Source organism: Protopterus annectens, chromosome 7.part1 (assembly GCF_019279795.1).
Source record: "Protopterus annectens isolate FY-2018-M chromosome 7.part1, PAN1.0, whole genome shotgun sequence".
NCBI lineage: Eukaryota > Metazoa > Chordata > Ceratodontiformes > Protopteridae > Protopterus > Protopterus annectens.
In genome coordinates this window covers 159423525-159450368 of record NC_056740.1, presented here as the reverse complement: position 1 = coordinate 159450368, position 26844 = coordinate 159423525, and the positions used below count along the sequence as shown (strand labels likewise).

At 43.0% G+C, this 26844-nt stretch overlaps 1 protein-coding gene across 1 annotated transcript in view; it reads right to left on the bottom strand.

Annotated features, from left to right (window-relative positions):
• The window catches only part of CCDC174 (coiled-coil domain containing 174), a 1254027-nt gene that overhangs the window by 926940 nt on the left and 300243 nt on the right, over positions 1–26844 (bottom strand). Inside the window, exon 5 of the mRNA XM_044078610.1 lies at positions 4–184. Within this exon, the coding sequence (XP_043934545.1) occupies positions 4–184 (181 nt within the window). The remainder of the gene's footprint in view (positions 1–3; positions 185–26844) is intronic.

Genomic DNA, 26844 nt, shown 5'->3' with positions numbered 1-26844 from the left:
AACCATTCTTCACTGGGGTTTAATGCAGCTTGCACCTGGACTCCAGGTGAGGCGTCTTCAGCTTCACTTCTTTCCAATGCAGTAGGAAGAGTGGTTTCCTTCTGGCAAGTAGCCTGAATCTCTTTTTGCTTATCAAGAAACTTCTGTGTAAAATCTACTAAGTACAATTCCTCTGTTTCTTGGTCTAAAACAAAAGATACAACAATGGTAAAATAGATGAATAAAGGTTAGGAAGTAAATAAAGACAGAAAAATCAGACAATCATTGCAGAATAAATTCCTGTGTTTCCTTACATTGTAAAATTAATCATAATCTTCATAGTATTCATCACAGAACACAATAATGAGACCTGGTGTACCTTGTAAAACTTTTCTTAATCCACCAGTCTATCCTGATTCAGATAAAAATGACAACGTGCAGGATCACTCTATTCAAAATACATTAAAAATTAAGTATAACCTTAAGTGTGTTCCCTCCTTTACCAATGAAATTCATCTGCTACTAATCTTATAATTTTAAGATTCATCGGGGACTCTCCACAAATCACTGCACTTGTTACTGCAATGTTTTTCATCTTGTGATGATGATAACGGATCATGATCAAGCTGGACTGTTAAGCTGCTATCCACATCCATCTAGTTTAGATAAATCAAGGTAACCGAAATAAGTAACTGACAATGATGTGGCACAACTTCTACACTTTAAAATCGGAATAATATCAATAAAACAACCAACCCTACTGTATTAGAATGACCTCAATATAATGACTTTCCAATTGTTTTCTTTCACCTCAGAAGTTGAAGGCAACAAGACAGAAAGGACAATATGAGGAAAAGTTAATAAATGCTCAATAAAGAAGGACCACTACCCAATGGCATCTCTCATTTTACATAAAACTGGCATCTCTCATTTTACATAAAACAAACATTTAGTATTTTAACAACACTGAGCCCAGGAACAAGGCACCCTTTGCAACAGGGTTTAAAAGATATGGAGTCTGTTTATTCCACAAACAACAGAAGTTGATGAATGAAGTCAAGACAGATACAATTCAGATCTTTTGTTCTGTTTACTACAATCAACAACAAAAATCTAAACTTCTAAACTTATTTTGCCTTCTGAAGTTACCCCTGAATTACATTAACAATTAAATATAATAACACAGTTGATAACCTGTTAAAACCATGACTTTAGTTATTCTTTGAATAATGCTTATTAAGTAACGTTTCAGCTATTACGCCTTCAAGCTATGTAAGCCATTAAAATTTAAAATCTCTTTTACAACATTCAAAGAACTAATTTCAACCAATCAGAAAGCTTCACTTTCCTTCAATTTTTTATTTGCTTCACCCATACATTTTAATACTTAATTAAATACTTCATATATAAACCATTATTAAATCCCTTAGGAATCAGAGTTTCACACCACAATTCTCCTTTTAATAACTTCAGAAAATTTTAAATACAATTCTGCATTATTACAACAAAACATAATAAAAAGAAGTTATGTACTCACCATAACGTTCCATGTTTGTAGTCCATCTCGCCCTTCATTCTTACATATGGGATCGGAGCCGATCCTCGGCTCCGACTCGGCCTATTTACAAGTTGGAAGACTTCTGGTTGGCCCGTGGCTAGGTAAGTATCCCATGGTGCACTAGTACAATCCCCAGATCTTGTTTGCTGCTAACTAGGAGAAATAACAACAAACATACAGAAAGAAGCCAATACTAAAAGGTCTTCATAAAATAATGATAAAATTTTTCTGTCTCCAGATACTTCCATGATGGGGTTTGGAGGGTGGGTTTGTAAGAATGAAGGGCGAGATGGACTACAAATATGGAATGTTATAGTGGGTACATAACTTCTTTATGTTCTGTAGTCCTATCTCGCCTTCATTCTTACATATGGGACAGAGGCCCTAGTGCCTTATTTTGGGATGGCTCAAGGAAAAATACTCCTGAGTACCGTGGAACCAAAAGATGCTATACCCGTGGAGGTTAAATCCAATTTGCAATTATTATTAAATGTGTGAGGGGTAGCCCAAGTTGCTGCTGCACAAATATTATCAAGTGGGACCCTGGCTTGAAAGGCTGCAGAGGTAGACTGAGATCTCATAGAATGAGTCTTGATTTTAAAGGGTAAAGGTCTACCCTCAGATTTGTAAGCTATACAGCTAGAAATCCAATTTGAGAGTGTTACTTTGGAAACTAGTAAACCTGACCTGGATTCGGAGAAGGAGATAAATAATTGACCTGATTTCCTTAGTCCGGTGCAAATAAAAATGTAATTGTTTATGGACATCCAACTGATGAAACCTGTATTCAGCTGCGGTGGAATGATTTGTCAAGAACACCGGGAGTTCTATGGATTGATTCAAAGTGGCATGGGAACAGACCTCGGAAACAAAGGAAGGATTAGTACAAAGATATACTATGTCTTTGTGAAAAATCAGATAAGGGGGCTTTACACAGAATGCTTGTAACTCTGACAACTGTCTGGCAGATGTGACAGCCACCAGAAACAAAGTCTTCCAAGACAGTAATTTCAAGGGGGATGAATGAGAAGGCTGAAAGGGAGGAAAAGTCAATTTGGGTAACATAAAATTTAAATCCCATGAAGCAACAGGTTCTTGAAAGGGGGGTCTTAACAAGGTGGCACCTTTAAGGAAATTTTTGCACAGCCTATGTGACATCAGATTAGAATCTTGGAAGCATAGATGAAAGTTTGAAATCACTGCCAATTGAACCCTGATAGTGGCAGCCACTGATCCCTGGTGGAAAAGCTCAGACAGGAATTCCAAAACCACTAAAATGGAGGCGGTATAAGGGTCAACATTCTTTTTCTCCGCCCAGATAGAGAATCTCTGCCATTTACTGGAATATAGTCTCCTAGTGGAAGGTTTATGAGAGGACGTAAGGATATGAGAGTCATGGAGGGTGCAAAGTCGTGAAGCCTGACTAGGGATGGAACTGGAGCAGCCACGCTGTCAAATTGAGGGTGTGTAAGGAGGGATGAAGCGAACCTGATATGTGAGTCAAGAGATCTGGAACTGGGTCCAGAATCCAAGGATCGTCTAGAAGAAGAGGCCCGAGAAAGGGTAACCAAACTTGACAAGGCCAGTAAGGAGCAATGATGATCAGGTTGCTTCCCAGCCATTTCGCTTTCTGAATAACCTTGGGTATGAGAGGAAAGGGAGGAAAAGCATAAAGGAGACCCCGGGGCCAATCATCAACAAGTGTGTCTCTCTGTGACTCCCCCGGAGGGGGAATGAGGGGAAAAATAGCTACTGCATTTGGCACTGATCAAGCTGGCAAAGAGATTGCAGCAATGCTGTCCCCATCTGCGGAAAATCTGCTCTGCTATTCCCTGTTTCATAGACCACTCATGGGGCATCAGGATTGCCCGGCTGAGCTTGTCGGCTATCACGGTGGTTGTCCCTGGAATGTGCGTTGCCACTAGAAAATGCTGGGAAGATATCACCCATTTCCTAACAAGAATGGCCTCTCGACAGAGTGGGTAAGACCTGGCTCCGCCCTGTTTGCTGATATACCATACTACCGACATGTTGTCTGATTGTATTGCAATAGTCCCCAGTGGCAGAAGGTCATGAAGGGCTTGCAATGCCAGGAGCACCGCCCTCATCTCTAGAACGTTGATATGCAGGTGAGCCTTGTGATCTTGCCATGTGCCTTGGACAGTCCTGCCTAGATAATGATCCCCCCACTCTATTTGTGAGGCATCCGTGGTCACATTGGCAACGGGTTGGTGAGGAACAAATGAAGTGCCCGTGGTTAACTGACTGGGTAGAGTCTACCAAATGAGGTCCTTTTTGCAAGAGTCTGTCAGCAGTATGTGATGAGATAATGGAAGGTGCTGAAGAGAACATTGGGACGACAGGAGCCATTAAGAATCCTTATGTGTAGTCTGGCTAGTAGCACTAGTAATATGGTGAAAGCCATAGTCCCTAGAAGCTGTAGAATAGTCTTGGCTTTGACATTCCGTAAGGGGAGAAGACGTTGAATTTGAAGGACCAAACTCTGTGCCCTTTCTACAGGAAGACGCGCCAACATGTCTACTGTGTCTATCTCTGAGCCTATAAAAATCACAGATTGAGAGGGCAATAAGGCAGATTTTTCCCAATTTATGGAAATTCCCAACTGGGCACAAAGCTGAATGGTAGCATCCCTGTTGTGAAGAAGTAAATGCCTGGTGGGGGCAGTCAGGAGCCAGTCGACCAGATACGGAAACACCTGGAATCCTCAACGTCTCAGGTGAGCTGTCACTACTGCCATAAACTTGGTGAACACCCTGGGGGCTGTGGTGAGACCAAAGGGCAGAGCACGAAGCTGGTAATGACTGGCTCCCAGCCAGAAGCGTAGATGACTCCTCGACACCCTGTCCATTTTTATGTGGTAGTAGGCGTCTTGGAGATCTACTGAGCACACCCAATTGTCTTTCCCTAATAACGGGAGTATAAACTGCAGTGTCACCATCCGGAACTTGTCCTTCGTTACTGATTCGTTCAATCTGCTGAGGTCCAAGATGGGCCTCCAGTCCCCTGTACGTTTTGGCACTAAAAAGAATCTGGAGTAAGTTCCGGATCCTATTTGGTCTGCTGGGATGGTTTGGATGACTCTTTTTGACAGCAACGTATTGACCTCCACAGTTGCCTGATCCCTGTGATTGGGTGGAACATCCAGGATCCTCTTGGGAACAAAAGGTGGAAGAGAAAAGGGTATGACATAACCTCTGGTAATAATTCTTTGCACCCATTTGTCTTGAGTGATACTTAGCCAGGCTTCTGGATACAAAGAAATGCGACCCCCGACCGGCCCCAGAGAAGCACAGTCAGGCCCCATATCAGGAGCACTGGTAAGGCCGGCCCCGAAACAAATCGCGACCTCCCTGGTTCTGCAGTCCGCCCCTGCATCTAGGGTGACGTCTACCATTTCCTCCTCCTCCTCTGCCTCTGAAGGAGGAGTCACCCTGTGCATCCTGGAAAAACCTCTGGGACTTCTTGAACCATATTTTACCTCCCCTCTGACCATTGGGGTATGGTCTAGAGGGTACAGTAAAACGTACTCCCATGGCTGTGTGTTTTTCCTTCTTGCTCGCACCTGGTGAGAGTTTCCTTTACCTTGGGTCTCAACAATGAGGAACCGTTGAAGAGGGCATGGGTAAAGGTAGACTTGAACGGTTCCGCAAAATTACACAAACGCATCCAGGAATGACACCTTTGGAAATTCCTGAACCTGCTGCTCTACTCGCTCCATCGGCTGCATATGAGATAAGCCTCAAGGACAAGTTAACGATAGAGTTCAAGGTGGACAACTGAGCAGACACCTTGTCAGGGACTCCCTCAGTATATGTACCTTGTAGAGAATCTCCTAACTCCTTAAGATCATCTCTCTGAAGCCTCGTGAAGTGTGTTAGGCACTTGAGAGATCTAAGGGTAAAAGCCGCTGAAGAGAAAATACGCTTCCCATATCTGTCCATCGTTCGAGACTCCTTATTTGGCAGATGAACAGAAGAAGACGTTTCTGCTAACTCCTTCTTAGTGGCCACCGCCATCACCATGGCATCTACGGGAACACCTTTAGACAAAAATTTCTCTTCTGGGGGTGCAGAAAGAAACTTATTTGGTATCCTGTGGACTGGCCCCACAGCATCAGGAGTATCCTACACCTTTCGACTAACTAGCTCCATTAGTTCATCGAAGGGTGGAGATACCCAAGAGGCTGAAAGTTGAGACCCAAAAGCCTTCAGGTACACTGACTCCTCATCAGAAGGGGTGACAGTGGCCAGCCACACCTCTGCTTAAGGATTTGCAGGATGTCTACAAAGGCGACATTATCAGAGGATGATTTGGGGGACCCTTCTGACTCCTCGAGGTTAGTGTCAGAGGTCAGAGACTCATCCTGGGAGTCTACATGCTTCCTCTTACATGTTCTCTTGCGTGGGGGCTCCTCGTCAGGGTATTCCGGGGAGGTCTCGGAAGAGTGGGGGCCACCAGCCGGTGGCTCCTGAGGCTGCGGGTCTCTGTTGTTCAAGGAGAGAGTAGGAGCTGAGACAGAAGTAGGCACCCTAGGGGGAAAAGTGTCAGTACCCCTGGTAGGAGCTGAAGAACGGGACAGCACACACTTAATCATCTCGAACACCGACCTCTCCGGCTCAGAAGACCTCCTCGGCTCCGAAGAGGCCGAGGATGCCATTGGTAGGATCCGAACTCACCCTCGCCGACGCACTGAGAGGAAGGCTCGGAACTGAAGAGGTTCGGTTCCAGGCGTCCCTGTCGGGGCTGACCAGACAGCCTCGACTCCTAGACACCACGGATGGCACCGAGAGTGTCGGAGCAGAACTTGGCTCCGAAACAGCCACAGAGGGAGCTGGAGCCGAGGGTTCCACCAGCAGTACCAAACACTCCGGCTCTGAAAGGCCAACATGGCTCGGAGGAGGAATGACTGAAGGGGGCTTAACGGGCTCAACTGGCCCCGGAACCGACTGGGTCGGAGCCAGCAACAATTTAGGTAAGGCAGACGACTTCAAAAGTCTCAGCACTACCCACTCCATATCTTCTTCCGATAAACTCCTGGAAGACCTGGAGGACAGTGTAGGAGAACAGGATCTCTACAGTATTGGTGATTTCAATGTAGGAGAGACCGGTGGTGGTTCCATAGACTGGCTCCGTAAAATACTCGCAGAGGTCAACTCCGAGCTACTTGGAGCCAACCCTGTAATCACAGTACAACTCTCAATCGGCTCAGAACTCTGTGGAGCTGAGGAGACAGTGGATTGATCAGACTTAGTAATTTTAAGAGGTGGCTCTGAGACACCAGCCGGTGCCAGGGAGGGTCTCTTAGAGGACTTGGACTTTTCCTTTTTAGAACCCTGCGATCTAGCAGAGGAGGAAGAGCTAGCCAGATCTTCCTCAAATGAAGGTTTTAGGAGACCTTTTAGGATGAGCTTATTTTTTTCTTTCTTGCAACACCCTAGCACTGAAAGAGTGGCAAAATAAGCAAGTTTCCTGTAAGTGGATGGCCCCAAGACAGTAAACGCAGTTACTGTGGCCATCCGTTATAGACATCTTCTGTGAACATTTTATGCATTTTTTTAAAGCCAGATGGCTTACGGTCCTTGCCTTCCTTAGACATTCTCACAGAAGATGAGCTCACACACACAAAGAGAAGGAGAGGACTAGGTCCTCTAACTTAAACAGGCCTAGCCTTACAGGAAAGGTAAAGAGACACCACGAGGACAAGGTCCTCTAACTTAAACGGGCCTAGGAATAAGGAATGGAAAACTAGGTCTTCTAACTAAAACAGACCTAGGGGATAGAACAATAAGACAGACTCACACACACTCAAAACAGGAATAAAGTGTAACATTTTGAATTTACTAAACAAGGTGGACAGAACCTAGTTCTGTTTGCAACACTAATAAAATTAGCAAGAGGAAATCCGCAAAAAGCACAAAAGGCACCTACAATTACTAATATCAAAAAGTTAAACATGAGAAACTGGCACACAGGATACCAAGTATTATAAAGCCAAAGGGCCAACTGTACTAAGAGAAATTGCACACAAACGGCACATTAATAAACGTTAACTATCCTAACATGCAAACCACACTAACTATGACTATACAATGATATAATAAAGGTAAGACAGGAGAATATCCAAAAATTTTGAATAACTTTGAATAAATTTGAAAAACTTAGCCAGAGCCACGGAGAAGCACAACCGAACTCGTCGACGCGGCAAATGAAATCTGGGGATTGTACTGGTGCACCATGGGATACCTACCTAGCCACGAGCCAACCAGAAGTCTTCCAGCTTGTAAATAGGCCAAGTCAGAGCAGAGGATCGGCTCTGATCCCATATGTAAGAATGAAGGTGAGAGACATCATAAGATAAGGATTCTGGGTCCCCGCCTTGTCATGCTGTAAAATGTACTGCCACTGGATTTGCCTTATTAGCATTTCTAATGTCCTTATCTATTCTGCACTCATTTATGAACCTGCCTATTAGTTTGTTCTATATATAACAGTTTAAGACAATAGGGAGCATATACCACACACATTGTGCAACACTTCTGGAATCCCTTTGCATTAGTTGTACTAAAATATCTGAATTAACTATCTTATCAGCTATATTTGGGGAATTTCTATACAATACCACTGGATAAGAATTAACCTAAGATGCCAATACATTAGCTATAGAAATAATATATCTGCATTTCCTCACCATTCTAGTCATGCCGTTCAGGAATGCAGTATAGCGTGTTACAAAGTTATTTGGAAAAGTCTCTACTTCGAGGTAATGACAATTAAAACTATCAAAAAATAATGGGAGAAGATCAAAGGGAAGAAAACTCCTATCTGCCTGCCTCCAATAGCTATTACCATATCCTCAAATTAGTTTTCAAATATCATACATTACTCATTAAAATGTTCAACCTACTCTGCCTTCTTCCACTCCATCCTTTTCTCTCAGTCATTTCTTGCTACTAAACATCCTCCCCGCTTTACATGCTCTCCTCCTATCCTGGATAACACTCCTACCCTGACTGTTCATAGGCAAAAACTACCTCTATAAATTTACTTCCCACCTTAACTCAGTCTGCACATTACTGTAAGTTAATATTGTACAATGCCTGTGCTTACATACATTGTGTATATATCTACTGTAATCTTTTAGTCTGAATTGTGCATTGACTGTCTTACTTTATTGTTATACTTGTTAGCTGCACTGACTATGTCTTAGCAATTGTTCTACATATCTGTATATTCACTATTGGTGCTTCTCTCCTCAGTCCTCCACTGAAAATGGGGTACTGTTATCACCTGAGGTTTTCTGGTAAACAAATGTTTAATAAAATAAAACAAGCAAATTTGCTGGAAAATTCTTGGACCTAGTTTATATTCATGAGCCAAAGTAATCAGCTACTCAAAGCATCTACCAGCTGGTTTTGTAAGCCTGGAAAAAGAAGTTATGTCTTAACATAACGTTCCATCTGTGTTGTCGATCTTCACTAATCCTTGACTGTGAGCTCGATTCCGAGCCTTAGAACTGACTCAGCCATTATTCCATCTCGTGCCTTCCAAAAAAAAACTTCAGCTAGGCTCTACCCATAATGCTCCTCACCAAATTACCTCAGATCGACTTTGACTATGATAGTGACAGACAAGAAGTAATAGATACGAGACCATATCTGAGTTCCTATTATGAAGCCAGTCTTTGGGAATATTCAGTCCACTAAGATTCTTAAGGCAGGGTGAAGGAGGGAGGGAATGTCAAGGATTAGTGAAGATCGACAACACAGATGGAATGTTATAGTACGACATAGCTTCTTTATCTGATGTTCACCTTCACGTATTCCTTGACTATGGGACAGAGTCCCTAGCTACCTGAATCTTTGCACGTCTCATGGAAGAATATTCCTGAGCACCATCGAGCCGAATGATGCACATCCCCTAGAGATCTGGTCCAGTTTGTAATGAGTAATAAAGCTATGAGGAGATGCCCATGTAGCTGCTGCACAAATAGCATCTAAATAAGCTCTGGCATGAAAAATTGTGGAAGTTGCTACGGCACTCATTGAATGAGCTTTTGCCAGATGTGGAAGATGAAGTCCCTTCTTACTGTAAACAAAAGTAATACAGTCCTTAAGCCATTTTGCCATGGTAACCTTTGATACTGAACTACCTAAAGAGAGTGTAGAAAAGGCAATAAACAACTGGTCGGATTTTCTGGTGTCCTTTGGTCTGTGAAGGTACAAACGTAACTGTCTGTGAACATCCAGTAAATGTAGACAGTATTCTCCCTTGTTGGAAAAAAGACTGGGAGATGTAAGGTTCGATTGAAATTTGACTATGAAACAACCTTCGGCAAGAAGGAAGGATTTGTCCTGAGGGAGAACCTGTCCTTATGAATATAATATAGGGGGGTTTGGAGGACAAGGCTTGGATTTCCGATATTCTCCTGGCTGAAGTGATAGCTATCAAAAATAAGGTTTTCCAGGACAAGAACTTTAAGTCACAAGTTGCTGATGGTTCTAAGGGGGCAGAAATGAGAGACTGCAGTACCAAATGCAAATCTCATGGAACACAGGGTGCTTTAAACGGAGAGAAGAACAAAAAAAGAACAAAAAAGACGGCTGCGGGTAAAACAAGGGTGCAAAAATAAAATGAAGAAAATATAAATGCACAATGCACCGAGGTAACACACAATAGCGTTTAATAAACAAACGAAGAAAAAACAAATGGTGAGCGCTTTCGCAACTACCGTTGCTTCATCAGACAAAGCTAAAATGCAGCTCAGTGCTTAAATAGATGCAGATGAAATCAACCTTCTGCAGAAAAAATTGATCTTGAAACATAACTATGTTATTTTCTAGAATGATTTCTAATAGACTGCAGATTAATTGAATCTTACTGTTGGTATAGCATCTGTTTGCTGTCAGAAACTCTCATCATCTCCACACCTCAGGAATTAGGGATGCTGGTAAATAAGGAATCAATGTCCATTGTAACAAGGACAAATTCCTCACCTTCACTAATACTAGCCATTCTATTATGTAGCCGTTCCAAAAACATTTTAGTGTCTCTCAGTATAGTATGGCAGTTCTCTAAGAAACCATGTCGACTGCCTTCTACATATATAGATAGAGATTCAGTACACCAACCAGCCCCTGAAACAATGGGTCGCATGGGTGGTGTAGATAGATCCTTATGGACCTTTGGTAAACCATATATACTTGGAACAATAGGCTTGGTGACATTAAAATACTTAAAAAGTGGTTCATCAATTAAACCAGTGATCAACAAGTCAAAAATCAAGAAAGAAACTTTGCCAATAATAGCATTAACAGTGAATTTAGAGATGCATTGGTAGGTGTGAGTATTAAGTAAGAGTTTCTCCATTTGTTGAATATATAACTCTTTATCTAGTAAAACTATACCACCACCTTTATCTGCTTGTTTAATGACCAAAGAGTGTAAGTTTTTCAATTCTTGTAGAGCTCTATGCTCCTCTAAATTTAAATTACAAAAAGAATGATTATTATTAGATGAAACACTCACTTCCCTAAAAGCAATTTCACAAATGTCAATAAACCTTTGAACTCCGACTGGAGTTGCTGGAACAAAGGTACTAGGCTGTTTGTAAGTACAATTCAAACTACCAGCACTTGTTGGAAATAAACATTTCAAAGACAAGCTTCTACCTAATAATTTTAAGTCTTTTAGCATCTCTGTTAAATCGGCCTTCCGCGCAGGTATAAAGGATAGGCCCTTATTCAACAGACTGAGTTGTTCAGCATTTAGCTTAAAAGATGAGATATTAATCACCAAACCTGGGGCTACATGCATCTCCTTTTGGATGAATGTACAGTTTTTTCCATCTGGTTGATCCTGGATAACTGCCCACTGTGTGAAAGGCTCTTTGTACGAGTCCTGAAGGGTAATGCTGTTTTCAGCGTGTAATCGCCCTTCTTGGACTTGTCTAAAAAAGTGCTGGTATCATTCCTAACTTCCTGCATGCAGGAGTCGTTGATTGTGGAGGCGTTAGAGGCATGCGATGCAACTATAGGTTTAAAAGGATGTGCAGCTCTCGTATTGTAGCCAGATTTATCCCCTGTGCTTGCAGGAGCTTTGTAAACGTTGGATACAGAAGCTGAAGCCTGAGTTATAGAATCACTGTGTTCAGCGTTCGAAGGTGCAAGCACTGTGGCAATCTTGTCATCAGAAATACCGGAGGTAGCAGCTCGAGCCGCACAATCATTTAAGGTAGTATTGTTGGTAGAAACGCCATTGGAAATAGAGTTATATTTATTTTAAATCCACTAGAAGAAATACACTTTTGCATAAATCAAGCATGCATCCTAGACACATCCCTAGGAATGTGCTTAAGGGGCAGGACTTTAGGACACTACGATTACATGATACAGACCAGGATGCAGTGACTGCACTAAATAGATTAAAATCTGATTTTTTTGGATAGGGGCTACAAAAGTGCGGATATTGATCAAACTATTTCTGATGCCTGGAAATTGAGACATACTAGATGTAGACCTTATTTGAATCCACATAACACTGCTGATAGTACAGGCAATAATACTATGGCCAATGATGATTTTAGAGTTGTATTCCAGTATGCCAATAATATCAATCAGTATACAGATGTTGTTAAGAGATATTGGCATTTACTACAAGATGTTCCTGGTCTTAATGAAAAAATTGGTGATATTCCTACTTTTAGTTTTAGGAATAATAGATCACTTAAACAGCATCTTTGTAATGGAGAATTACGTAATACTGCTTGCATCTCTACCCGCTTGGAGAATTATGTAATACTGCTTGCATCTCTACTCGCTTAGGTACCTTTCCATGCAGAAATTGTAGTGCTTGTCCTTACATTTTTAGTAAAAGCACATATACTCATCCAACTAGACACTTTAGGCTACGCTCAAATCAATACTCAGACTGCAAGACCACTGATGTTATTTATTTCTGCTTTTGCCAGCAATGTCCTGCTTTTTATGTAGGCAAAACAAACAGGTTGCTTAAAGACAGAATACTAAAGCACATCCGAGATATCAGAAATAGTAAGCAATCTAGTGCATTAGCTAATCATGTTATGTCCACTGACCATTCTCACTCCTTTAAATTTTTTGTCTTGCAACATATATATAGAAATCCCAGGGGTGGAGATATAGAAAACACTACAGAAAGTTATGAACAAAAGTGGATATTGAAACTGAATGCTGAAAGATATCCTGGTCTTAATGGCACCACCTCTCTAATTCCATTCTTAAAGGCAAGACGCCTTAAACTCTAACCATTGATGCTGCTTACATGAAGAATTCATACATATGCACATTTTAGATATTTATACATTGTGGTGTTTTTTAATATATTTTTATTGTATTTCTTATTGCATTTTTCACTTTATGCTGTTTTTAGCCTTTTATTGTATTTTTAGTATTAGAGGTGAATGCCTTATGCTTGCTTATTTAAAGTATGCCACTATTAACTTATTACAACTGATGTGACAATTGATTTCATCTGCATCTATTTAAGCATTGAGCTGCATTTTAGCTTTGTCTGATGAAGCAACGATAGTTGCGAAAGCGCTCACCATTTGTTTTTTCTTTGTTTGTTTATTAAACACTATTGTGTGTTACCTCGGTGCATTGTGCATTTATACTTGCTATAAACGGAGGCCTGAGCATTAAGGCTCCTTTCAAAAAGGCTTTACAACATTTATGAGACATAACTGATGAACTGTTGAAGCCAATGTGAAAGCTAGATATCGCATCAAGATGCACCCGAATGGTAGAAGTTGATGAGCCAGATATCGCATCAAGATTCACCAGAATGGTAGAAGTTGATGAGCCAGATTCACAGAGTAAGGATAAAAAGTCTAAAACTTTGTCTACAGGTACTGCATATCATTTAGCAAATTTTATCTATTTGCCATGGTACAATTTTCTGGTTGAAGGCTTGTAGTGGGCTAGAATGATGCGTTGGTCCAGGAAAGTGAGGGAGGAATGTCTGTCAATCATGGGAACTGGAGAAGCTATGCAGTGAGCTTGAGATGCTGAAGATTCAGATGAACCATTCCCTCTGGGTGGGACAACAGGTCTGGAGCTGGGTCAGGAATCCAGGGTTTTCGAAGAAGGTGAGGCCAAAGGAAGGGAAACCAGACTTGTCGAGGCCAGAACAGGGCTATGAGGATTATTCTGTTCTTCAACCTGTTGCCTTTCTTTAAAAACTGACATATCAGAGGAGTTGGGGGAAAGGCATATAAACCGGGGGGCCAATCATGAAGGACAGCATCTCTGGGTGACTCCCGGGGGGGGGGGGGTACGGGCAAAGTAACTGCTGTACTTGTTGTTCAGAGAGGACACAAATAGATCGCAGCATGGTTGACACCAGTGGAGGAATATCTTTCCTGCCACCATTATATTGAGAAAACACTTGTGAGGCATGAGGATGCTTCTGCTCAACTTGTCTGCAATCACGTTGGAGCTCTCCGAAATGTGCGTTGCTGTTAGAAAGCAGTTGGAGGAAAAGTACAGTTTTGTACCTACCATAAATGTAGATGTCCGATAGATATGCAAATGCAGTCATAACATATGGGTTGTCCTGCCTCAGGCAGCCCTCGGTCGGCCGAATTCCAAAGTCTGGGTCTGGCGTCGGCTGGTGTCGCCTCCTCTCCGACGTCACAACGGCTGGAGTATAAAGGCATCGGCCGACGCCATCTTCTTCAGTGTTTCTTGCCCCAGATGCCAGGTGCCCTCCTAGGAAGGCTAAATTTGGTGAATGGATAAACAATTCCAGACATGCACAACAGTAATAAACAGATACACCATAGGAGATACCCCAGATGATAGGAATAGGGGGAATGGACCCAAAAAGAAGGAAAAGAGGGGAAGGAGGGAGGGAAAATCCGACTGCAGTTGCATATCTATCGGGACATCTACATTTATGGTAGGTACAAAACTGTACTATGTCCTTCAAGAATGCAACTGCAGTCATAACATAGGGGTTGAATACCATAGCCAAGCTGGGGGTGGATGGAGCTAAGAAAAGGATGGTGTAGCTAAAATGCCCTGCAGGACTGCCGAAGCAAAGCCTGCTCGGGATCTGGAGTATAAAGGCAGGTTGTAGTGTTTGGTAAATGTATGCACGGAGCTCCATGTAGCAGCCTCTAGAATGTCCTTTGTAGCCACTCCTCTTCGGAAAGCTGTGGATGTGGCTATAGCTCTGGTGGAATGTGGCCTAATATTGGCTGGCACACTTTTTCCATGGTAAGAATAGCAGAATCTGATGCAGTGTCCAATCCATTTTGAAATTGTTTGCTTGGAGATTGCTTTTCCCTGCTTTCCAGCAGCATAGGCTACAAACAGTTGGTCAGACTTTCTGGTGGCCTTAGTTCAGTCCAAGTAGTAGCGTAGTTGCCTGTGTATGTCCAAGGTATGTAGCAGTCTTTCCCCTCTATTTTGAGGATTGGGGAAAAAAGTAGGAAGGTGAATAGCTTGATTTAGAGACACACTGGAAATTACCTTTGGCATGAATGAAGGATTTGTTCTTAGATAAACTCTGCCCTGATGAAAAATGAGGAAAGGAGGTACTGCCATGAGTGCCTGTATCTCCGAGACTCTTCTTGCTGATGTGACGGCCAATAGAAAAACCATTTTCCATGATAGAAATTGTATCTCTGAGGTTGCTGCTGGCTCAAAGGGAGGAAGAGTTAATTTTTCCAGTACGAAATTGAGGTCCCATGCAGGTATTGGTTGTTTTCTGGGAGGCTTGATATTCTTTATCCCTCTCAGGAACTGTCTTAGCAAAGGATGTGAGAACACTGATGGATCACAATTGTATCTTGCTGAGATTGCTGAGGCATGAATCTTTATGGAGGAATATGAGAGTCCAGAATGAAACATTTCTGCCAAGTATTCCAATATCTGAGGTATACTCAGTACTATTGTATCCTGACCCCTGTTGACAGCCCAGATGCTGAATCTCTTCCACTTGGCTGAATAGGCTTTTCTGGTGGATGGTCTGCGTGCTTCCAATAAGATGTCCTGAACTGCCTTGGAAAGATTGGAAACGGAAGGAGTTAAAGTAACCTCCAGGCTGTCAGATGTAATGTTTTCAGGTTTTGGTGAACAGTCCTGTAATTGTGTTGTGTTAGGAGCAGGGGCCATAGGGGCAGAGGCCACGGCTTGGTCCGAGTTATGCTCAACAGCAATGGGTACCAGTGTTGCTTTGGCCAATCTGGAGCTATCAAAATGCCTGTTGGTTGTTCTGCTTTGATCTTCAGGATCACCTTGGTCAACAGTGGCAGAGGAGGAAATGCATAAATTTTTAGGGAGTTCCAGCTGAAGGAGAGAGCATCCGTTGTCCAGGCTAGTGCATGGTGGGTCCTGGTACAGAACTTTTCCAGGTGATGATTCGTGTGAGACGCAAATAGATCTATGTCCGGTCTTCCCCATGTCTTTGTTATTTGTGAGAAAATGTGTGGATGCAGCATCCATTCGTGTGGATCCAAGAAGTTTCTGCTCAGCTTGTCCGCCAGTACATTGTCCTTGCCTGGTACAAACTGGGATTGCAGGTGTATCTTCAGACTCAGTGCTTTTTCCCAGAGAATCATTGTTAGTCTGCAGAGGGGGTATGAATGAGTCCCTCCCTGTTTGTTTATATACCACATAACAGTGGTGTTGTCTGTCCTTATTAGTAAATGTCCTTGCTGCAGTGATTTTTCGAAACCCTCGATTGCATGTATCACTGCCAGCATCTCTTTTTGGTTTATGTGCAGATGTCTTTCCTTTAGTGTCCATTGACATTGAACGCATCTGCCCTCCATGTGCGCCCCCCATCCATGATCTGAGGCGTCTGTTGTAATAATTTGACCTGCTTGAGGTCTGTTGAAAGACATGCCTTTGTTTAATTGACTTGCTTGAGCCCACCACAAGAATTCCTTTTGCAGGCATGGAATAAGTGGGATTACGTCCTCTAGGCTTTGGCTGTGTTGGGACCATAAGCTTTTTAAATACCATTGCAGCTTTCTCATATGAAGTATTGCCAAAGGTATCAGAAGAATGCATGATGCCATGAATCCCAGGGCCTGCAGGAGTTTCCTTGCTGTCAGCTGGGGGAGCTTTGCTAGGCCTTTGAAGTACTCTGGTAGCTGCTGTTGTTTTTCCTCTGTGAGGTAGGCCATTTGTGTTTGCGTGTCCAGTTTGGCTCCTAGGAAAATAATCGGTTGGGATGGCAGTAGCCTTGATTTCTGAACGTTGACTGTGTATCCCAAGGCCTGTAGTAGTTGCATGACATAGTCCAAGTTTTTCATTAATGTCTGTCTGTTGTCTGCTTGTATGAGGCAGTCGTTCAGGTAGGGGTATATTTGAATTCCCTGGAGTCTGCAGTGTGCCACTACTGATGCCAGGCATTTCGTGAACACTCTGGGCGCAGTAGATAAGCCAAACGGCAATGCTGAGAAATGATTGTGCTCTGTCCCTGCAAGAAATCTGAGGTATCTTCTGCAACTTTGTCTGATTGGGACATGCAGGTATGCCTCCTTGAGGTCCAGAGTGACCAGCCAAGACCCCTTGCCCAGCATGGGAAGGAGTTGCTGTAACGTCAGCATTTTGAACTTTGGCACAATGAGAAAGGTATTTAGAGTAGACAAGTCCAGTATAGGCCTCCATTTGTTTTCCTTTCTTGGAACAAGGAACAGTCTTGAATAGAATCCCTGGCCTTGTTCCTGGGGAGGTACCTTTTCTATTGCTTTTAAACTTAATAGCTTTGAAACTTGAATTAGTGCCTCTGCCCTTTGATGGTGTGGCAGGTTTGGCATGCCTTGTCTTGTAGGTAAAGTATGGAAGTGGAATCTGTAACCCGTGTCTATTAAATCCAGAATCCAACTGTCCTTGGTTAAGATATGCCAGTTCTTTGAGAATAAGGATAATTTTCCTCAAGGGTGCTTCTCTCTGGGCCCTTGTAGGCGGTATGAAAGTCAAGTCACTGTGATTGCCCTTGTGGTGCAGCTGGACTGGCTGCAGCACTTCTTTGATTTGTAGGTTGCCATTGGCGTCCCCTGTAGGGGCCTCGGTATTGGCCTCGGCCACGCCTGTTCTTTCCCCTTTGAAACTTGTCGGAGTCTGGGAAGGACCAATTCTTTGAAGGCCAGTTTCTACTGAATCTGGGTGGCTGAACCTGGAGGAAATCCTTGACTGTCTGTACTGACTTAGCTTTTTCCTCAATGGATTTCAACACATCTTGTGCATTAGCACCAAAAAGCTTCTGTTTTTCAAGAGGTGCATCAAGTAACTTTACTTTGACATGGTCTGGCAGTGGCTGATCCTTTAACCAAGCATGTCTACGTATCACAGCCCCAGTCATAGCTGCCCTACATGAAGCTTCCAATGCATCATAACCACACTGAAGAAAATGATTGTTAACCTGCTGAGTGTTATGTATGTGATCCTGCAATGCCTTTCTGTCAATAGGCTCAGGAGAGGCTAACTTTTTCTGCAAATCATCCAGTAAAAAATCCTGGTACTGAAACATGTGAAAAAGGCAGTTAAGAGACCTCATGGCTAGGGTGGTAGAGGTATAAACTTTTTTACCCCATCTCTCCAAAGACCTGGCTTCCCTATCCACTGGCAAAGGATTCTTGGCAATGGAGGTAGCCACTCCCTTGGGACCCTGTGAAATAGTTTCTAAATCCACGGTGTGGGCCTTAAAAAGATGTTTGTGAGTGTCAGGGACTCTGTAATATCTGTCTGGCTTGACAGGAGCAGGGGGGAGCGAGTCATGGTTAGCACTGGAATCGGAGAAAACATCATCCAAAACATCCATCACAGGAGGAATAGCTAAAGGTCTGTGCTGGGGAAGCTTTAGGAAGGTACGGAGCCTTTTCCTGGAATCAGAGAATTCCTGACCCTGCCATTGGAAATGTTCCCTCATAGAGTGCAGGACTTCACCAAAAGAGAAATCCTCTGGAGGAGAGGCAGAGGGAATTGATTCCTCAGCATCAGAATCCTCATAGGCCTGGAAGGATTCTTCTTGAATATCTGAATACTCAGAATCCCCAGAGGCCTCATCTGAAGAGAGGTTTTCAGTCTGCTCAGTTCTAAGCCTTTTCTCTGCAGGAGGTTGAGAACCCCTGTCTGGGTGAGGCTGAGACCCCCTGATAAGGGAAATTAGGTCTGCAGCAAGAGACATAATCTGTTTGTCAGAAGAGGGGGCCTGGACAGCAGGTTTAGGATGGGCCTTGGCCTGGCTGGCGGCCTTAGCACGTGCAAAGGCCTTGATGGACATAGATACAGGAGGCCTAGCAGCCCCACGTGCAGGAGTGACCTTGTCCACTGGAATGGTGTCGGGTAAATCCTGAACTTCGGTATCCGGAGGAAAATCAACAACCGGCACCAGAGAGGTCTCCGGGACCGAAGGACTAGTTAAAGCTGTGTCGTCGGCCTGGAGCGGCTGGATTACCGCTTCCGCAGGGACCAAAGCACTAGCGGAGGGTCTAGGAGTAGTATCGGTGAAGGACGCGGGCCGAGGATGCCGGTCCCGGTCCTTACGTTTTTTGGAAGATTGAGCTGTCGGTAGATCCGACGGCATGGTATATGCGAATGATTCGCCAAAGAAGTCTTCAGCAAATTCTGCCCGGCGCCTGAGAGTGCGCTTATTAAAGCAAGCACAGGCCGAGACGTCGTGGTCTGGGCCAAGGCAAGGAAGACAGTAAGAATGGAAGTCCTTATGAGGTATTTGTTTACCACAAGACAAACAATTATTAACTTTCTCAATTTGTTCTGACATCGGCTGAGGCAAGAAAAATGTTCCCAACGGGTACTTAGCTTTTAGATGACTTCGGTACTGAAAACACAGGAGCTGACCGACCGGCACTTGCGAACTGCTTCTGCTTCGGGCACCGCGTGGCAAGAAAGACTGAAGAAGATGGCGTCGGCCGATGCCTTTATACTCCAGCCATTGTGACGTCGGAGAGGAGGCAACACCAGCCGACGCCGGACCCAGACTTTGGAATTCGGTCGACCGAGGGCTGCCTGAGGCAGGACAACCCATATGTTATGACTGCAGTTGCATTCTTGAAGGACATCTGCCCATTGCCATAGTTTGAGAGCCTCTTGACAAAGAGGGTATGACTTGGTTCCCCCTTTTTTGGTGATATACCAGACTGCTGACATGTTTGAATTGCAATCATTACGAAGGGGAAGTCATCTTGAAATGCCTGCAATGCTAACAGCACAGCCCTCATCTCTAGAACACTGATATGCAAGTTGGCCTCTACCTGGGACAAAGTGCCTTGGACTGTCTTTCCTAGATAATGCCCCCCCCCACCACCCTATCTGGGATGCATCCGTGGTCACTATGGCTTGGGGCTGAGGAGGGACAAAGGGGCGGGCCCAACAAGATTTCATTGGAATGGAACCACCAACTCCAGTCTTCCTTGTAACGACTGGTGATCAAAATCAAATGTCAAATGGGACATAGGCTGATTTAGCAAGGACCACTGGGAGGCCAGAAGCCACTGAAGAATCTGGTCAGGAGAACCAGAGTGATAGAGGCCGCCACTGACCCCAGAGTCTGTAGGATGAGTCTTACTGCTACTTTCTTGTTTTGAATGATCTAGTTTACCTGTGATCTGATCCTTTGAAGCCTTTCTAGGGGAAGTGATGCAATTTTGGTGACTGTGTCTAACATAGCTCCAATGAATTCCAGCTGTTGTGATGGTTTCAGATGGGATTTTTCATAGTTTACAGTGATTCCTAAGGTGGCACAAAGATGAAGGGTCTAATCTCGTGCCTTTATGAGTTGACGCCGGGTGGGAGCAGTAAGGAGCCAGTCGTCGAGATATGAAAATACTCAGAATCCTAGCAGTCAGAGATGCGCTGCTACTACTGCCATGCATTTGGTAAACACCCTGGGGGATGAGGTGAGACCAAAGAGCAGTGCCTGAACTGATAGTGACTGGCTCCCAGCCAGAAGCGCAGGAATCTTCTGGAGCACTTGTCCATTTTTACGTGGTAATACACATCCTGAAGATCTATTGAGGACATCTAGTTATCTTTTTCCAAGAATGGAAGTATTGACTGTATGAAGACAATCCGGAATTTGGTCTGTTGAACTGATTTGTTTAACTGGCTGAGATCCAAAATGGGTCTCCAGTCCCCTGTTTTTTTTGGGCACTAAAAGAATGTTGAGTAAACTCCAGATCCTTTCTGGTCTGGTGGGACTGCTTGGATGACTCTTTTTGTCAAGCATTTTTTTTAATTTGTGGCAAAAAAGCACCAGGAATCAGGAAACTATGCTGGAAAAACTAGATTTATTGTAGACACAATAGTTAAGCGCTTTCCACAGTACTTCGACTGTCTTCAGACAGTCTAAGTACTGTGGAAAGCGCTTAACTATTGTGTCTACAATAAATCTAGTTTTTCCAGCATAGTTTCCTGATTCCTGGTGCTTTTTTGCCACTGGTTGGTGATTCATTTATCTGTTGATCGCTGGGATTTACCTGCTTTATTTTTTTTAATTTCTAAGACTGATGCCTCCCTGTGACGGGGTGGAACGTCTGGGAGTCTTTTTGGTTTCATTGAAAAAGGAATGATGTAACCTCTGGAAATGATACCCTGCATCCATTTGTCCATCGTTATTTCTAGCCAGGCAGACCAGTGCAGGGATAATTGTCCCCCAACTGACTCCAGAGGAAGGCAATCGGGCCTCTGTTCAGGAGCAGTGGTAGGAGTCACCAAAGAAAGAATCTCTGGACCCCTGGTTTTGCGGGCCACTTCTGCCTCTTGGATGGCATCTTGCATTACTACTTCCCCCTCTGTCCTGTGGGAAGTCATTGCCACATGAGTCTTGGAAAGGTCCTTGGGTCTTTTTTGAACCACAGCCTCCAACTTCTCTGGTTCCTTGAGTAGGGCCGTTGAGGAGTGGAGAAGTGTAAGCCCACTGCAGAAAGGGTCTTCCCATCTTTTTCACATATGGCCAGTGTGTTTTTAACCTTGGGGCCAAACAGGGATGATCCATCACACAGAGCGTTGATGAAAGAAGACTTAAATGACTCCGCAAAGTCACATAAGCGCATCCAGGCATGTCTCCTGATGGCTACACCTAAACCTGCTGTTCTTGTAGTCCCTTCAGCTACATGAGCAATTAACCTCATGGATGAATTGGAAATTGATTCAAGGGTGGCGAGCTGAGAAGTAACCTTATCTCGGACTCCTTCAGCTACTGCTTCTGACACAGTATGTGAAAGTTCTTTAATCAGATCTCTTTGAAGCCTGGTAAAATGCATCACATAGTTCAAGAACCCGAGAGTGAAGGTCAATGAAGCATATAAGCTCTTCCCAAACAAATTCCCAGTCCTAGACTCCTTATTAGAAGGATGGATAGTAGGACTTTCTTCCACTAGTTCCTTTTTAGTGGCTGCTGCTACCACCATGACATCTACAGGAATACCCTTGGCCCAGTCTTGCTTGTCTTTAGGGGCAGAGAGAATCCGGTCAGGTCTTTCAGGGATCGGCTCAATACAGCCAGGAATTTTCCAGACCTGCTGAGTGATCAGTTTTATAAGATCATCAGCAGGTGGAGAGATCCAAGAGGTAGAGAGCTGGTACAAAAAGCCTCAAGGTATACTGATTCCTCTGAGGAAGGTTGAAGGGTAGCCCAGCCATCCTCTGTTTCAGGATTTCCAGGATGTCCCCAAAGGAAACACCACCAGGGGTGACCTGGGGGAACCTTTCCCTTCATTGAAATCAGTATCTTCCATGAAAGACTCTTCAGGGGGAGTTTAAGTGCTTCCAATTGCACTTTTTCTTCGAAGCTAACTCTTTGGTGGGATGCTCCAGAGAGATATCCGAAAAAGATAGCACCAGGTTGGGACATTCCTGAAGCACCTCTGTCCCAGGGAAGAGACTGGAGAAAGCCCGGGTCGAGGGGATGGACAAGTTACTTGGCCCGACAGAGATGACATAGACTGTGAGTACCCAAATGACAAGGCCCTTTCCATAGCTCGAAAGGCAGAACCCCCCCCCAGTACAGGGATGGGAGCCCTTAACTGAAACAGACTCCTTCAGAACCCTGGTCCCACCTCGCATTGAGGAAGCTGCCTCCGAAGCAGAAGCCAGGGTCAAACTTACATATACTGAGGTGCCAAGGGGCATGGAGGGCTCTGAAAAAATCAAAGTCGAACCCTGCCCTACACAACCTGCAACTAAGCCCTGATCACGGGAGGTCTCCGGTTCTGATAAAGGCAACTACTGGTGCTGAAGAAGCTCTTGCTGGCACCGAAACAGTGGAAGCCAGGCTGGTCAGTACCAGGGGCTCCGAAAACTCAGCTGGAGTCAGAGGATGAATTTGCATGGGTGCAGAAGAAGGCAAAGTTCCAGAGCCAACCTAGCTAGGAACGGAAGATGGAGGCAAACCTTTCCCTGCCACGAGACGGTCGACCAGTTTCAAAATGTCTGACTCAGTCAGGCTCTTAGTGGACGAAACAGAGTATACAGATGGAGATCTTAATGGCTGTCGCTCCAAACAAGGACTCAGAGGACGGTCCATGCTTGAGGTGACTGTACCAAAATTTGATATGCGGGTGTCGGTGTCAATGAAAGATTATCCTTTCCCACCGGCATTGAGGAGACAGTTGGCACTGTGGGAGACTTGGCCATTTTAGGCGGTGGTTCCGAAGATACTGTTGGAACCGAATAAGATCACGTTTTTGGTTTTGATGAAGATGAACAGGAACAACTGGCTTCAGTTTTGGCACCAGAGATAGTCTCTTCAAAAATCTGACTTAAGAAGTCCCTTAAGAATAAGTTTATTTTTACACTCTGTCAGGGTTCTGGTGGAAAAACCGTGACAGAGCAATCTTCTTTCAGATGGACAGCACTGAGACAATAAACACAGAAGGTGTGTCCATCTGAATTTGGCATTCTTCTCTTACACTTTTGGCACCTCTTAAAACCGGGGATGCCTTTAGAGAATTTGTCGGCCATTGTAAAAACTAAGGTTTCTTGACACACGCAAATACCACAAACACACAGTATGGAAAAACTCAAAGGAAAGAAAGACAGAAAGAGTTTTTTTTTTTTTTTTTTAACTAGAAAAGGAGGGGAAATTACCAACAATGGTAAAAAAGATTTCCCGAAGGTAAGGGGAGGAAAGTACCAACAAACTCACCACGTGGGTCACTAATTAAGTCAACTAAGGGTAGATAAGAGGCATAGAAGGATACGGAAATAACTAAGTTACAATTACATAAAAGCCAAGGCGCGATTGGTTGGTTGAACATTTCTGGCACTACGAAGCGGCAAACGAGATCGGAGGTAATTTGGTGAGAAGCATTATGGGTAGAGCCTAGCTCAAAATTTTTTGGAAGGCGCGAGCTGGAATAACATCCAAGTTGGTTCCGAGACTCGGAACCATGCCCACATTCAAGTATTACGTGAAGGATGACAACATCAGATCATGGGTTACCAGTAGTTGCAAATTGTGCTGCTTAGTCCATTCCCAAATCCACACCTTCTCTTAATGCATTGTTGAAAAGATGTGGTTCCTCACTGCTTGCTTGAAAATCATAATACAGTTTTGTTTGTGTTAATATCAAAATGAACTAGTTGAAAGCTATCCTGGGAAACTGTCAGAGTCCCTGAAAATTACCTTAATTTCCTTCAAATTAAATGATTTATTCTGGTGACTTTAGCTGCCTTAGACTGAAAAGTTAAAATGAGCTCTGCAAGTTATAAATGAAGCAGGATATGAGGAATTTATAGTCAAAATCTGAACTTCAGAGAGCAGAAGTAATATTAATCCTCTGAAGAAGTTCTCCACGTCTGTCTACCATAAGTATTACTCTTTTATGTCACATGGAACAGAGAGCACCTCATCTAAAGGACATGTACAATTGTTCCAAATGTTGCTAATGAAATTTTGTTTTCCTCACGTGTAACCTAAATCTGAAGGCATTAATAAACAATTTCTGTGTGACTGTGGACTGCTCTTTCCAAATCGCTCCCTACTGTGCTTATATGCAACCTTGCCTGAGAAAAAAACAAAATGCAAGATGAAATATGCTTGCTTGTTGGCTTTGAAGATTAAGGAGCTATTAACAAGCTTTTTCCTGTGGTCCAGTGGTGCAAGGTTTGATCCCTCAGCTTCCTTTGCTTAACCAGACACTGCTCTTGGGCTGAGTCTGAAAAAGGTCCAAGGAGATCAGTGCTCTACTCCAGAAAACAGACAAAAATAAAATAAAAAAATATATATATCCTACTGCTCTTGGAAAATGTCTTGCCGTGAAGGTTTGTTGCTAACAAAACTCTTAAAAAGGACTGATGGCATCTGCCATTTTCCTGTTCCAAGTTTTAATAACACTCATGACTACCCCTAGAAAAGTTACGGACACCAGAGTGGAGACCACAGAATCAGTTCATCCATCCATAACCTCCCTTTACCATTTTTGTACGAGGTAGTGTTACTACTTCAACATATTTCTCACAATTTAGTGTTAAGTTCCATTAACTGAAATAATACAATAAACCAACCAATGTTTTGCATTAATAACTCATTTAATTTTGCCATCAATCAGATGCAGTTAAATAGCTATTTTTTGCTTTCTAGGATGTATAAACACAAGAGCTAAACATCTGGAAAGTATCATTAGGCTGAGGATAGTCCAAGTGGCAGAGCTGAAAACGACAACACGCTATCTGGAATCAGAGATGCTTTCTTTAAGAAAGTCTTAATGAAATGAGAAGAAATGCATTTTCCATGTCCAACTATGTCATGTACGTTTCGTGATCTACAAAATGAAGCAACACCTTCACAGCTGCCATCCTCATTCAACTTTAGATCTAGTATTGAGGAAGAACAAAAACTCAGACCTTTATAACTGAAATTGAACTGTCACAACTGTTCTCTTTACCAAGAAATTATCCATGAACCAAAGTGCTAGATGTAATTGTAAGATGGAGTGTGCAGAACTGACCGTATATTTCTGTTTTCTGAGCCAACTATAATTGTTTCAGCATCTGCTTGTCAATGGTCAACTATCACCAGGCAAGAAAACGATTCAGAAACCACTGGGGAAAAAGGAAGGCTGCAGTCATTTCTGAAGAGTGCTGCTGTACCTTCCCTTTCCAAATATACTGCAGTTACAGGACTACATCCCTTTAAAAACACTGCCCAGTTTACACTAGATCAACAGCAGCAAAGCCTCACCACAGTATCCTTTTTACTCATACTTAGAATCTCTACCTATAAAAATCAGTGAGTTAAAAAGAAATGCAATTACTTTTAGGGAAAAAAACTACAGCCTCCTATAACTGCAAGATAATAGTTTCGCACTCTGATTAAAAATTTCAAATGAAAAATAACAATCCAATAACAAGTTGATGTAAGTGAAGTTTTCATAACTATGCAGACTATCTGAAAGTCCTAGCTCTCTTCTTAGTATCATACAGGCTACTAAGTGACCTCTGCCTTGTGTATACAGTCCTGGCAGGCAATATTATGTCAGACATATTACACATTCACAAGTTCAATGGTAGCATGAACACCCACTCAAGGAATCTCAAACCTCCTTCTAACATAAAACAACATATAATGGAGGGAAAAGTATGTATCACAGCAAATACCTCTTCTGCTGAACCGAATTCCACTCTACATAAAGCAAAGTACTTCTCTTATCCTACTTAAATGTAATTTGAATGAATGGATGGGAAACTGCAAATTCATTCCCATTTTAACAAACATGTCCCGTATGGACAGGTGCAACATAATGTCTCAACATATACTTGTTCTAACCGCTTCTGAGTTACTAGTATGCAAAATATAAGGGCCAAAAACAAACGTGAGCATCCAGAAAAAATATCCAGCCCTCTTCTTAACAACTTGAAGTCTTTCTGTTGATAAAGTTGTACTAAATTGATCTGGATGTTAGGAAACCCTGCTATTGACAATGACATTTTCTACAACATATTAAAAATGTAGAATATGACCGAGACATTTTGATGGTGACAGGAGACGTACAAAATATATTTACAGTGATGCCATGAGAGACGGGTATGAAATTATTTTCAGAAGTTATTAAGAGTGATAAGGACTTAAGAAATAATGCTATTAGACTTGTTGAGCAATGCACGCAATGTGTTCTGCATTATAACTATTTTGATTTTGAGGGGGAATTTTATCATCAGATATAAGGTGTGGCTATTGGGGTAGCATCAGCTCTACTATATGCCAATGTGGTACTATGGGAATGGGAAAAGACTAGCATACTTCAGTCACATTATAAACACAACATTAAATTA